This window comes from Acinonyx jubatus, chromosome D2 (assembly GCF_027475565.1).
Source record: "Acinonyx jubatus isolate Ajub_Pintada_27869175 chromosome D2, VMU_Ajub_asm_v1.0, whole genome shotgun sequence".
Classification (NCBI taxonomy): Eukaryota; Metazoa; Chordata; class Mammalia; order Carnivora; family Felidae; genus Acinonyx; species Acinonyx jubatus.
Window position 1 is genome coordinate 84070464 of NC_069393.1, and position 14105 is coordinate 84084568.

At 54.2% G+C, this 14105-nt stretch overlaps 1 protein-coding gene across 3 annotated transcripts in view; it reads right to left on the reverse strand.

Moving 5' to 3' along the window:
- TCERG1L (transcription elongation regulator 1 like) overlaps positions 1-14105 on the reverse strand; it is a 193625-nt gene that overhangs the window by 30511 nt on the left and 149009 nt on the right. For all 3 annotated transcript variants that reach the window (XM_027063419.2, XM_053206888.1, XM_053206887.1), the window contains exon 8: positions 10776-10845. In XM_027063419.2, the coding sequence (XP_026919220.2) occupies positions 10776-10845 (70 nt within the window). The remainder of the gene's footprint in view (positions 1-10775; positions 10846-14105) is intronic.

Here is a 14105-nt window from a genome sequence, read left to right on the forward strand (position 1 = left end):
AGAACCTGATCTCACACGATGGCAGCACAGGGGGCCCGCGGATGGGTCCTCACTGTCCCTCAAGAAGGTGTTTCCTCCTTGCATGGGGCTGGTGGCCCCGTGCTGAATCCTGAGCACGCCCAGGCTTGCGGGGGGTGGGGGGCGTCCTCGGCTTGGGGGACGTGGGCCGGGGCCCACGGAGGCTGCCGTGTCACTTGCATTGCAACAGTCACGACAGAACTTTGGGGAAGCACTGGAAGGAATGCATCAGCCCAATCCCACACACCTCGGGACACAAGACTCTTGGACATTTGAAGCTTTAAACCACAGGAAAACCTCCTGATGTGAAACAAAGCAAAGGCAGAGAAGTTCTCAGTGTCCCCAAATCCTCACGCTACAGCAGGCCGTCAGGACCGCGGAAGACAGCCCGCAGACAATATCTTCACAAGTAGGGCAGAGGCTTCCCTGGGAACTCTCACTGTGGTGGGCACAGCCAGGCCCCAGGCACCAGCGGGCCCTCGGGTATCAGCGACGGCCCCAGGAAGCAGGGAGGTGGCGGAGGCCCAGGGAGCCTGACGTGTCCCCGGGGCTGAGAGGCAGCCACGGGGCAGCGGCTGCCCGGAAGGGGTGGGGCTGGACCTGGAGGGGCTCCGGCTTCAGAGAAGCCAGCATGGTGGCCGGGCCTGCGAGCTAAGGGTCCCTCAGGTTAAAACCCGGGACAAGGACAAAGAGAAAATGGCGTGAACTTATCGGAATTACACAGAGACACCAAGGAAAGGGAAAGGAGGGTGAAAGTGGGGGGCACCGTGGACAGGCTCCAAACACAGGGGCACATCCCCGTGTCACGACAATGAGAGGGAGTGTTTCAGAGCCCGGTGACCAGGAATGCCGCCTTGGACCATCTCCCTAGCACCCTCTCGTTTCACTCGAGCTGCAGAAAAATGTCACCGTGCAACCCCACGTACAGGAGTAAGAGAACAATGATGCCCCTGCAGACAGAAGGAGCAAGGCCCGAAGTCAGCCAAGAATCTGATGAAAATAGTAACCAACCACTTGAAAATGAGCTAACTTTTCTTTTCTTTTTTTTTTTATTTTAAGACAGAGACAGCACGTGTCGGGGAGGGGCAGAGAGAGAGGAAACAGAGAATCCCAACCAGCTGCCAGTGCAGAGTCCCACGCGGGGCTCGAACCACGAACCGTGAGATTGTGACCTGAGCCGAAACCAAGAGTCGGATGTTCGACCAACTGAGCCACCCAGGTGCCCCGAAAATGAGCTCACTTGTCAAAGGCTGTGGTGGAGGTTATAAAATCACAGCCTATATCAGAGTAGATAATTCAGGGGGAAAGGGGAATGTTGTTGCACCAAATAAAGATCTGAAAAGACAGCTGGATGATGCGGGAAATTACAAATTAAAGGGAAACAAATTAGAAATGAAGCATAAACCAGAAGGCGCACAAACATGCCTTAAGATTAACAGATAAGAACGAGAGGGAAAAACCTAAAGAAACCAGGAAAGGTACAAAGAGGATGTGAAAGAAAGTGACATAGAAAGGCAAAGAGCTACTTGTGTCCTTGGAGTGGCCAGTAAGGAGGCTCAAAGCATAAAATGGAACAAATTCTAAAAAAAAAAACCCCACAAATTCAAGAAAATCTCCTCGTATTAAAAAGATGTACACCGACATTTTGAAAAGGTACATCTCATGCCCGGGGCAGTCAAGCAACAATCACCAAGACAGGGACAAGCACTTTGTTGTTGTTGTTGTTTTTAATTTTTATTTATTTTTGAGACAGAGAGAGAGAGACAGAGCGTGAGCAGGGGAGGGGCAGAGAGAGAGGGAGACACAGAACCCGAAGCAGGCTCCGGGCTCCGAGCTGTCAGCGCAGAGCCCCACGTGGGGCTCAAACTCACAGACCGCGAGATCAGGACCTGAGCGGAAGTCGGACACTTAACCGACTGAGCCAGCCAGATGCCCCTCTTTATTTATTTTTGAGACAGAGAGAGAGACAGAGCGTGAGCAGGGGAGGGGCAGAGAGAGGAGGAGACACAGAATCCGAAGCAGGCTCCGAAGCTGTCAGCACAAAGCCTGACGTGAGGCTCGAACTTACGAACCATGAGATCATGACCTGAGCTGAAGTCAGACACTTAACTGACTGAGCCACCCAGGCGCCCCACCAAGCTCCTTGTTTTTTAAATGACAGGACCCGTAACAGGGGGAAACACATCAACTGTTTAACTCTGGGAACTCATCGTGAGTTCATCACCTTTGCAGGACACTACCAAGTCAGCACAAGGCTTTGACAATGAGCTTGGAAGGGGAAGAATCCAGCTTTTATCCTGTTTTCTATCTGGGTTATAACTTAAGGGAACCAAAAAGTTTATGAGGCCATTGCTCTTTGTAAAGTGTTCAATCCAGCAGGTGCAAATAAAATGGGACGACTCACACACTGGTGTTTAACAACCCTTATGGAAATGGCAGTCCTACACAAATCACCCACTCATGTCACAAAAAGACAGGTGACCAGAGATGCTGAGGCTCCTGGCGGAGGGAGCTCAGTGCTGCCGTAAGGTTTTCTTACCAAACGTGGACCAGACCGGAGCTGGGGCGGCCTGTACGTGTGGCTGCACGCACAGAAGCTCAGGGGCGGTGGAGCCCATGGACGTGAGGACACGGATGCAGACCTTGGGTCGGGGGAAATGCTGATTTCTTTCAAAGCAAATAAAGAAAACCAAACTGGAGCAGGAGAGGATAAAACCGCAGATTAAAACAGACTCAGGAAGGTGATCAGCAGGGTGTGGAAAGCAAACCTGACTCGGACGCTGGTGCGAAAACGAAGAGTAAGAGAAAAAGAAAACCATCAAGGGAATTTGAACAGTGTCCGGGCGGTGATTTGGTCACAGTAAGGAATTATTGTTTGCTGCTTGTTTTCAGGCGTGACTACGGATATCTTCTAAAAATGTGGTATGTTAGTCCTGCGCCCTGAAATACGTCCAAACGGAATTTATATGAGACCTGGGTTTGTTCCCAAATAGTCTGAGTGGGGGGCACAGACCAGACATGAGCTGCACTGGCCGTGACGTTACTGAGGCCGGGAATGTGGCCCCGGAGGGCGGATGTCCTGCTCTCCTTTCTATACTGAACTTTGCCCCGTTGAAAAGTTGAAGGATGAACTCAGGGCTGGGTCTGCTGAGTTGACCTCACCTGCGTTTTCCCTGCACACAATCCTGCTCTCATCGCGGACCATCCTCTTGGGCCGCACCTGCTCTGTGTCTGTCACCATAGAGGCAAACGCCGCCCTGCTGCTGCTCCAGCCACCTCCCCCTGCCTCCCGCCAGCTGAGCGTTCTTCGCGGTAGACACGACCGTCAGAGGGCGCAGAGCTGACCCATTACTTTTCCCAGGTCTGCAGCATGTACATTCTTGCTCACGGGACACAAGAGAAAAGGCTGCCTCAGGCTGTCACACGCGTACACCTCCCGGGGTTAGGGAGGGAGCCCAAATTCTTGACAGCCAGTCTGGAGAAGAGGGAGGTGAGACGTGGGCCAGCACGTGGCGACGTCTCTCTGTGTCCCCGCCGTGACACTGCCATCACACCGCCGTAAGGGTCAAGTCGACTGGACGGAAGGGCTGCAGGAGACAGGCTCACTGTCGCAGGAGGCGCCCGGCTCCAGGCCGCACCCCCTTCCCCTCACTGGCCGTTGGGCGCGCCGCACAACAACGTCTGCTGAGGCAGAAAACGCATTTCGCATTTCCCCTTCGAAGGGCTGCAGTGATTTCGGACATCCTAACTGCAATCGAGGCAACGCATGCAGGTTGCTGATGCTTGGTCGCTCGTTCGAGCGGCTTCTGGGGAGCAGCTGTAGCCGTGATGACCTCTCGGTAGGGACAGTCACCCTGGGTGCGCCACGGTCAGCAGGATGGAGAGGAGTCTGGGGATAGGAAACTCCCTGGATTCCGTTTAAGACGGAGAGTTTGAAAGTGGGAATTTTGAGGAAGAGGTGGAAATTGAAACTGTCTTCTCAAATCAAAGACCATCTCCAGGAGCGGTCCTGTCCTAAGCTCCCTTGGGAGCGGGCGGCAGAGGGCACTGCACAGGGGTCCCGGGGAGGCCCCCGGGGCTCATCGTGGTGGAAGGAGAGAAGGCCAGCGTGAACCCAGACCCCACACGTCTCCTCGGGCTCCTCCATCCTGGGTAAGCCTGTCAAAGTCCTGATTGTTTGAGACTCAGCTGACGCCTTGCCTCCCTGACCACCCAATGTCTGCGTGGCCTTGCAGGGACCCCCTGAATGCTTTCTCAGGGAAGGCAATGCAGACGGGCACAGCTCCGGTGTCGATGGCCCGTGTCACACCCGCGCTGGGCCCTCCCTTCCTGGGCAGGGACTCAGATCAAACAACAGCTGTGGTTCTGTCATGCAGAGGCCCGAGGAGAAGCCAGATGCCCACGGAGGGACAGACCGGAATCGGTGACTGTGCCCGGCCCCAGTGCAGGGGCGGCAGGCGGTCCCTGTGCCGAGGGGAGGGGGCTGCAGCTCAGCCGTGGTTATCGTACACCCGGCAGCTTCAGCACAGAGACACAGGATGGCAAGTTCCGGGATCAAGGGCTAGAGCGGGGAGTGCTGACATGGTGGCACCAGGGACGGAGACATTTCTGCTGCAACCAACTGGCCCCGGGGTGCCCCAAGCCAAGGAGGAAATACGGTTGGTCCAGCGGTGCCGCGCTGCAGCGTCTGGGATGCTGGGTCTGTCTAGCATGGCCTTAACACTCCTGTCTTCCTGGGATAGAGCTGCCGGAGACAGAAAACGACACCCAAGTGTTTGTGTGTCCCTGGGCCCCACACAGCAGGTGCGGTGGGCATCTGCTCGGCGCACGCCCGAAAGAGAAGGGGAGAGCCAAGGATTGGTTATAATCTGGGAACATGGCCTCCTGTTTGTCCATCCATCCGCTCTGTCTGTCTCTCCAGGAGCCATGGCCTTCCGTGGGAGGCCCCAGGCCTCCTATGCATGACCATTTGACAGACGTGGGCCTCATCTTGTCCCTGAAGTGTCCATCCCACCACAGAGATGGGGGCCATGGGAAGCTCCCAGACGGGGACAACCTGGAGGACACCGGGGGCCCAGGCACACAGTGCAGCACATACAGCAGGTGCTTAGCATTTGACGGATGCATGGGCCAGAACCTAGCTTCTCTCTGCTGGCCTGCCTGTGGGCGGGTGCCACGTTGGCCTTAGGAGGTCACGGCAGGCCGGGAAGGTCCCCAGGGTCTCCTGTGCACCCTGCATGTGGGTGTGCTCTCGACGGCATGAATGGACCCCTCGTGGAAGAAAATTTTCCAGCAGTCCCTCCCCCATGTGAGGGAAGACAGACTGATCATAGACATCACAGTTTTATCTCAGAGTTCAGGCACCTGCTGCAGCACTAGAGGTCCCCAGAGACCCCTGGCCAGCCCTCCCACGCAAAGGTAAGTGATGGCAAACCAGAGTCCCAGGAAGAAAAGGTAGGCTGAGAGTTCTGACGAAGAGCCAACGGGGGAACTTTGGGGGGGGGGGGTGAGGGCTCCGGTTGACTTGGCCTGGCCTCCTGCAGGCCGGATTTCAGATCTCTCCATGGGAGACCCTTGCGTGACGGGTGACAGCAGAAGTCTGCCTGTTCACCCCAAGGCAAGGGGCAGCGCCCACCGCGTCTGCGTGCAGCTGGCGTGCAACACGGGTCTCCTTACCAATGCTGGTATCTGGTCACCCCTTCAAAAACACAGAGGTTTATAATTCTTTTTGAAGAGAAAATAAATGGCAGGAATATGTGTGTTCCAGTTCAAAAAGACAGTGAAATCCCAGCACAACTGATCACTCCATCCCAAAGGCAGCTGTCACAAGGTAACCTGTGTGTGACGCTCTAGTGACCTGTGGCACAGGTTTCTATACAGACCCCACTGATCAGCTGAAATCATGAATTATGTACGGGGAGTAGCAGAAGGGCAGTGGGCGTTAATCGTTTGTTTTCCATGCTCGTCAAAGACCACAGAAAGACGACACACTGTCCTATCTTACGGAGTCTCCTGGAGAAGAACGTGAGACTCCCACCCTGACCCTGGAATGCGGATCATTCTCGTTCTATCAGGGCCAATTAAAGATACAGTTTTATAGCAACTTTATTTTTAAGCCCACCTATTTTCTAGCATTATCTGATGGCATTTCAAAGAGGCGATGCTCTCACTTTCTCAACAGCTAACCTCTGTGGGATTCGAGAAACCCGGTATGTAGAAAGGAAAGAGCTTGGCTCCTGGTTGTCTCTGTGGCGTGATGCCCCCGCCGCTGCCCACACTTACTGATAATCGTTTGCTTGTGCGCCGGAGATCAACGGCTTTCTGACTGCGGTAAGAGGGTTTCCTTCCACCTTCCACAGTTGGCTCTGTCTGGATACGGGCTTGACTGGGGAACAGTGTCAGGGGCAGTGTCTGCAACACCTCCACACTTTATATTAGGCTTGTCTTTTGGATGCTAATGTTTTTTTCGTACTAGATGGATTGTCCCAGCCCTAGATTGCCCCCAGGTGGGGTGTAGAACTCCAGGAAGACAGATCATAACCTCACAGCTCTGTGCGGGGCACCTCGGGATCATGTGTGGACACGGAGGATGGGGATACCTCCTCAGGTGACCCCAAAGATCCTTCAAGACCCAGCCTTGTCCAGAGGCCCTGCTTGGGGCGTGCCTTGGCCACACTGGTTTACCAAGAGAAAATATGCGGGACGTACTTGGGGCAAACAGAAAAAGGACCGGGCACTTCCTGCCGATTCAATGTTCTCTTAGGTCTCCAGCCCACGCTGCTCACGACCCCAAGAAAGCGCCCTATTGATGCGACTTTTTTATGGGATGAGGCCAACTTTACCCCTTCTACCCAAAGCCATCAACTGGGCATCCCCAAACTTACAAACTACAAAAGTTACAAACTTAGAAATAAGCAATACTCCAAGCCAAGAGATTTCTTTTGGTCACCCACAGGATAAAAAATCTGCGCCACAGCTGTGGGGCCAGTGGTAACTGAAGGAGCAAGGCCACCCTTTCGTGCTCCAGGAAGCCATTAGTGAGGAGGAACCCCCAGCCCATCAACTGGTAAAATCAGGCACCGCTAAAAGCCACACATATCGTTGACAATTTCTTCTCTAATGCGTCTTGTGGATCATTTCATTCTGATGTTTAAACTATATGACTCACATTCGCTGGATCCTTGAGATAGTACCGTTCAATTACCTGACATAAATCCTAAGTTCTTAAAATAGACCGCACATGTGAAAAGCAGTCTGAACTTAGAGAAGACCACTCAACCAGAAACCGGCAAAACCCGTAGACACTGCACAAAACGGCAAAACAGGGAGACACAATCACTTTCCCACTTCCCAGTCCCGGGGAAGATGCAGGGTCACATGTCATGGGCGCATCCCATTAAGTAGTAAATAACAAGGCACTTGAAACTGTTCACCAGGTCATGTAAAATATTTTAGTAATTTGAAAGGCTGTCACTGGGACGTATTTCTTTTCCCAGGGAGTTTTGGGAAAAGTATCATCTAGACCTGAATTATTGGAACAATTGAGCTAATTCCATCTGTGGAAGAGTGTGCAAGATGTATACGAGTCGTGTCGGGGTTTGGAAGAAACGCAGGAGCAGAAAGCAACGTCTAATGTTTCCTGAACATGGTGGCTGCTGAGTCACACGCCATAGGAGGATTTGACACACTTCTTGATGACGAAAAATTTCATTAGTTATACAATAAAGGTAGGTCAGAAGGGACTGATTTCAGCAGGTCCTCTGAAGGCTTGTTCTCTTAATATCTATGCCAGAATCCGCCAATTAAAAATACACAAACGCAGTCAGGAACTCGAGAAAAGCCCGGACTCACTGACAATAACCTTCCCAAAGACAGACACAGTGCACGGAGATGCCGGTGGTCTGGCAGCCCAGGGCAATTAGCTCTGAGCAAATGACACGCGGATCAGGCTGTGGGGGGAGTTTGGAAAAACCGCACAGGAGTGAGCCTTCCAAACAGAACACGTGGTGTGTGTAAATGGCTCAGAGATGAATGACCAGGACAGGTGGAATATTCTAGAAGCCCAGTCCAGCTGCATTCACTACAGAGGAAGCACTTCCTGCCAGAGCTCAGTGGGAGAAAAGCGTGGCCAGGACAGGGACCCCCAGCCAGGGAAGGAGTCTGCAGGAGGAAACCGGGGCAGCAATGCCCACAGCTTCTGGGTCTGTTCCAAAGCTGGTGCTCATTTGCGGAAATCATTCAGACGAGTAAGACCAAAATTAACGTTCTGACGTTACTTGAATGCCAGCTGATCAGAATTCAAGGCCAGTCCCATGGGAACATGAGTGAAATGGGGCCACGTGTAGGCAGATGTCCCAGCTACTCTGGACCCCATCCAGCGTCTCCTCCAACCCAACTCCAACATCATCAAATGGTGGCTCCATGTGCATATTTCTGGTGCCTCGGGAAGCTCGTTTTGTTTTTCAGATCGTGGATACATGTATGCAAAGACCAACAGAGACTAGCTTGGCTGATCCCCATGGTCTAAACATAAAAACAAAGACATGACACTCTACTCCCTTTCCTGGAGCCGTTGGCCCCGTGAAAGGCACATGGCCACAGGGAGCCTCTGGCCGTGCTGACCGGCAGCCCTGGTCCCCTTCGTCCCAGGGAGGAGCCATCCCTGCATCCAGACAGACCCCTGTCTTGGGGAGGACAGTGCTCACCATCCCCTGCAGTGTTTCTAGAAAGTTCTGTGCTGTCTGCTTGTGATCAGTTGAAATTACAACATACCTGGGCCCTGGTCAGCAAAACGATTTTTTAAGGGGTGCATAATAGGGAGAGACCCAAAGGCATCGACATGAAAGGAATGGGGACCACACAGGGCTAACTCTGCAGGTCTGGGTCTCCAACCTCACTGGTCCGTCCTCAGTCCCAGAGAAGAGTCCCATCCCGACTGGGGGTCAGGTGTCAGGCGCCCGGTGCCCAGCGCTCGCCCTCCCTCCCTCCCTCTCTCCCACCTTCTTTTGCCAGGAAGCCGCCCCTAAGGGCTGAAGAGGCCGGGATGGGCACAGGCTGAGACAAGATGGCATTTTCCTTCATCACCGTAAACAGGTGTCACTGCGGAAGTCTTACTTCTAAGGCACTTTTTTTTTTTTTTGGTAGAAATAATATTGAGAGTGTATTTTTAAGACTGTACAACATAAGGGTAAAGAAGAATCAGGTGAAAAAAGGGTGCCTGGCTGACTCTGTCGGTGGAACATGTGACTTTTGATCTCAGGCCCCATGTTATGTGCAGAGATCACTTATAAAAGAAAATCTTTAAAATGTTAAAAAAAAAAAAAAAAAGAATAATTGGGTGGCATGGAAATGGTGACAGATAATGGTTTTCACCAAAACACATAGATCAGTGATGTGAGGTCTATTTTCCTCAGATATACAGACGATGATTTTTCTTTACCACTATAGTGATCACACTTTCCGTTGTGATGCTATTAAAAAACCACCAATTTTCACAAGTTGGCTTTGGAGTCTTAGCCAGCACCTTCCCCTTGTCTCCCTCGCCCTCACAGCCCCGATGGCAGGCTGGAGCCCGCCCACCCGGCCATCTGCCTCCCTTGTCCACACAACGAAGCTCTTCTTTGCACTGTTTCTGTGTCCAGAGACTCGTCTCAAACGCTTTCCTTTCAGAATGACTTCAAACGTGAGGCTCTTTTCTGCGTGAGCAGGGTGGGGGCTGGGCTCTGTCTGCAGCACCTGCCTCCTCCGTGCTCGGGTTCTAAGGCACATTGTGTAAGGAGAACGTACCCACGGTGCTCACCCTCCGGGGGCACGCTGATCCCTGCCGCCGGCCGAGGCCATCCCGTGAGAGGCGGGACAAGGGGGCGGCTGGTGTGTGGCCGGGAGCACCCACTGGGCCATGATGAGGGCCGGGCTCTGGCAGGACATGGGCACCCCCTGAGCTCAGGAAGCAGCCCGTGACTCATGCTTCACGGGTGGCCTTTTATATCCCCCTCCTTCTCTGCCAGAGGCGGGTGCCGGACCACACGGCCACACCTTCTGCCCGCTTCCTAGGGGCTTAGACACACGGACCCGGGCTTCACCCCTGATGTGGGGGTCAGAAGGAAAGGAGCCACGGAACCGGCCCAGCAGGAGGGGCTGCAGGGGTAGCAGTCAGAGGAGGGTCCCGCACCTGCGTGTGCTGCCCGCACCACAGCCACAGGGTGACGAGCACAGAGAGCTGTGTATTCGCTAGTGTGACCACAGTCACACGCCCCCTCCCCCCCCCCCCCCCCATCCTCTGTCACCTTATGCTGTCATCGGGAGCTTCTGCAATCTCGCGCAGGTGGGAAATCTGAGGTCAGGGTGGAATTATTTTGCCCAAGTCACAAAGCAAGAGGCGCCCAACTCCAGCCCCAGACCTGCCTGACCCGCAAAATGGTGTCCTCTCCTCCCCCCACACCTGGCACCTTCCATCCACACCTTCAGGGCTCCGGGTGCCAGGCCAGGGCTGAGCATGTGGGCACCAGGGAGAGGGCCAGTGCGGGCCCGACACTGGCCAGTGTCCAAGGTGCCTGGAGTCCTCCCGGGCACCTGCCTGCCGAGGCACAGGGCACCCGGAGCAGTCACTGAGGAGGAACCTGGGACCTCCTGTTGCCTGTCCACTGGTTACACCTCTTCATTGCTCACACGGCAGGGCCAGAACGATCCCTTTTCTTTCCACACCCCCCAATTACCCACTAAGGAGAGACACAGGAGCAAAAGGCATCGTCACCTACCGGTTCCTCTTGGTTCTCATGTTTCGGTCTTCCCTGCCATCCTCAGACCTCGACCCATCGCTGTGGTCGGCTGGAAGAAAACCAAGTTAACAAGATTGCCGGTCAGCGCCCATAACCCTGGCAAAGCCCGGGCAGCCCCCACTTCCAAGCGGAGTCAGCTGGAGGGTCAGGAAACATACTTCCCACAAAGACTGATATCAAATCCTGGAACCAACCTTCCCTTGGTACTCGCTCTATGTTCCAGCAGAAGAGAGATCTGATTCTCTTTCGTGCAGAGAAGGCATCTCTAGCTGCCGCCCATGTGTAGAGGCTGCTAGATTGTCCAGAGAAGCCAGAGGCTGGAGACTGGGAGGTGGGCATCACCCAACCCCCACCCCCCTGCCCCGCCGGCACCTTGGGACTCAGGCCCTGGATAAGCCCTTCTGTGTCACGTGCCCCAGCAGGTTCTCACAAGTGACCTGAGAGACCTGGTCCTCCCTCTGTCCACTGCAGTGAATCACCTCACTTTTTTTTTTTTAATATTTTATTTATTTTTGATAGAGAGAGACAGAGCACAAGTGGGGGAGGGGCAGAGAGAGAGAAGGAGACACAGAATCTGAAGCAGGCTCCAGGCTCCGAGCTGTCAGCCTAGAGCCCGACGCGGGGCACGAACTCACAAACTGCGAGATCGTGACCTGAGCCGAAGTCAGATGCTTAACCGACTGAGCCACCCAGGCGCTCCGTGAATCACCCCACTTCTGCACACGGCATGTACCTCACTACTGGCCATGCAGCTTCTTCAAAAACCCAAATTGATTTTGAAGACAGGCCCCCTATTTCCATCCTGAGGAGGCTGGCCTTGTAAATATTTGATGAGCTTTTGGAATGAAAAAGTAAAAAGGTGCTTCAGCATTTCTTATTTGTCTCCAAAAGGGAAAGAGGAAAAATGAGTATCAGGATGCTTCCAGAGCATTATTATTTCAGTCCTGACAGATGAATGATTTCCATACGCTCCCTGGCGTCACAACTGATTTCTGCCCTGCTTCTCATTCTGTGTCCATCATGCACAGGAGACCACTTTCTCGTGCCCGTGTCCCGTGTGGGCAGAGGTGCAGGGGGCTGGGCTCCGTGAAGCATCCCCGGTCTCCGCGTCCCCCAGCCCACCTGGCTGCCTGAACTCCACCCTTCCTGGGGAGGCTCTGCCATGAGAACGGGGCCACGAAGGATGCGCTGTTTGGAATCCCAGAGAAGCCTCCGCCCCCCACCTTTTCATAGGCTTCTTTCTATGTTCAGTGTGGGGCTGCCTGCAGGAGGAGAGAGTCAGGTTCTGGAAGCTCCCGGCTGCCCCAGCCCAGCCGTCGTCCTGGTTGGGGTTCCTCCCACGCACAGCCACCCACGCCAAGCTGCGTGCACTACACTATGCCATCACGGGACCAGTGGGTGCTTGCCAAGAACCTTCTGGAAGCACCTTCTGGAAGAGGCTCGCCCAGGAAGGAGACATTACAGACACGGACACTGTCCAAATGAAGATGGGGAGCGGGGCTCCCTGTGGGACAGTGGGGAGGGGTGGTCCGGGACCTCAGCCCCGGCAGCCTCAGCGGCACCTGGGGAGCCCTCGCGCAGGGAGCCTCCTGCGCTGGTGACGCTTGGGGCTGGACGTGCTGCAGGTTGCTTAGCACATGCCTGTAGCAGGGGGGACAGGTCCCAGGTGCGACAGCCAGAAATGTCTCTAGAAACTGCCAAACACCCCCTAGGGAACAGAAGCCCCCTCCTGGTTGAGAACCAGGTCTAGAGACGAGAGCATTTGTGACACCAGCTGATATGGGGGGGACTCACCGTCTTCACGCTCCACACTCTCTTCCCACATGGCCCGTCCAGGGCGCCAACAGTCAGCCCTTCTAGGCCGCTGCCCCAAGAGGCACACGCACCTCCCTGCCCCTACCCTGTCCTCCCCACCCGGCCTCTCTGCTTCAGTGGCCCACGGGCACCCCAGCCCTGCACACTCAACCTGTCCACCCCTGTACCCACTCTCCCCCGTCCCTGCCTCCATGCCTGCCAGACCCCTGCACCTGAGACGCCAGGACTGGATCCCGGCCCCTCTGCCCCGGGGGGGACAGGGGTCCCCCAGGGGCTCCGCCTCAGTGACCCCAGAGCAGCCGTGAGCCTGCCCGTCTGCATCTCAGGGTGTCTGAAGGTGCACCTCCTTCCCAGAGCGCCTGGGGGGAAGGGACGCTGCAGCCAGGTTTCGCAGAAAGAGAGGGACTGTGTTTTGCCATCTGCTGGCCTTTCAGGCAGAGAGGACGGGGGTGACGGGGAGCAGGCAAGGTGTGGCCAGAATAAGAAACCAAGTGGAGCAGAGGCAGACCACGCCCCTTGCTCCACTCCAGTACACACTTGAGGGAGGGCAAAGGGTACACGTGAAAAATCAGAAGTTTTTTTCAGGAAGAATGAGGTCATACAATTATAAAGCTATTGATTATTTTTTAAAGATCTTTTGTTGGTTTGTTGCGGATAGTCTCGTCGTGAGGAAAGTAACCAAGACACAGAATCCAGAAGCCGTAAAGGAAAAGTCTTGTACTGCGACTGCCTTTAACAGTACAAGACCAGGAGGAAGATCACGCATTCGGCAGAGCGGGGGGCGCTGCGGTCGGCAGCTCCTCCGGACGCCCACTGAGCTCTGGATTCGGACGAGACCGCATAGCCGCCCGGATGAGCCGCCAGCCTTCAATAACCACAGAGATAATAACGGAGCAGAAACTCCAGAGGCCACATGCAAGGATCACACGTTTAAGAAAATCGTTTGGAAAACTCACAAATGGATGCCTCCAGTCCTCCACAAGCAGGAACCAGAAACCCCTGAGGATAGGAGAATCCGTTTTCCAGGATTTCCATGTAATAAACCCAGAAAGTCCAGTTCTCAACAAAAAATTGCAACCCATACAAAGAAATAGGAAAGCGTGGCCCATTCACGAGAAACAAGAATTGGACAGAAACCATTCCCGAGGAAAATGACCTGCGAACAGATGAGAGAGGTAAATGTGGGAGCTAAAACCATAAAACTCTTAGGGGAAAACACAGGGAGCCATCCTGACAGCAGATTCGGTAATGGTTTCTTACCCATGACACCAAACCACAGGCGATAAAAGGAAGAAAACCCGAGAAATGGGACTTCATAAAATTAAAAACTTTTGTACATCAAAGGACACTATGACCACACAATGGGAGCAAATGTTTGCAAATCACATATCTGCCAAGGGATTAGCACCCGGACCATGGGTGAACTCTTACTGCTCCACAACAACACCACAAACTAAGACAAAACAACCCAGTTATAAAAAGGACCAATGACGT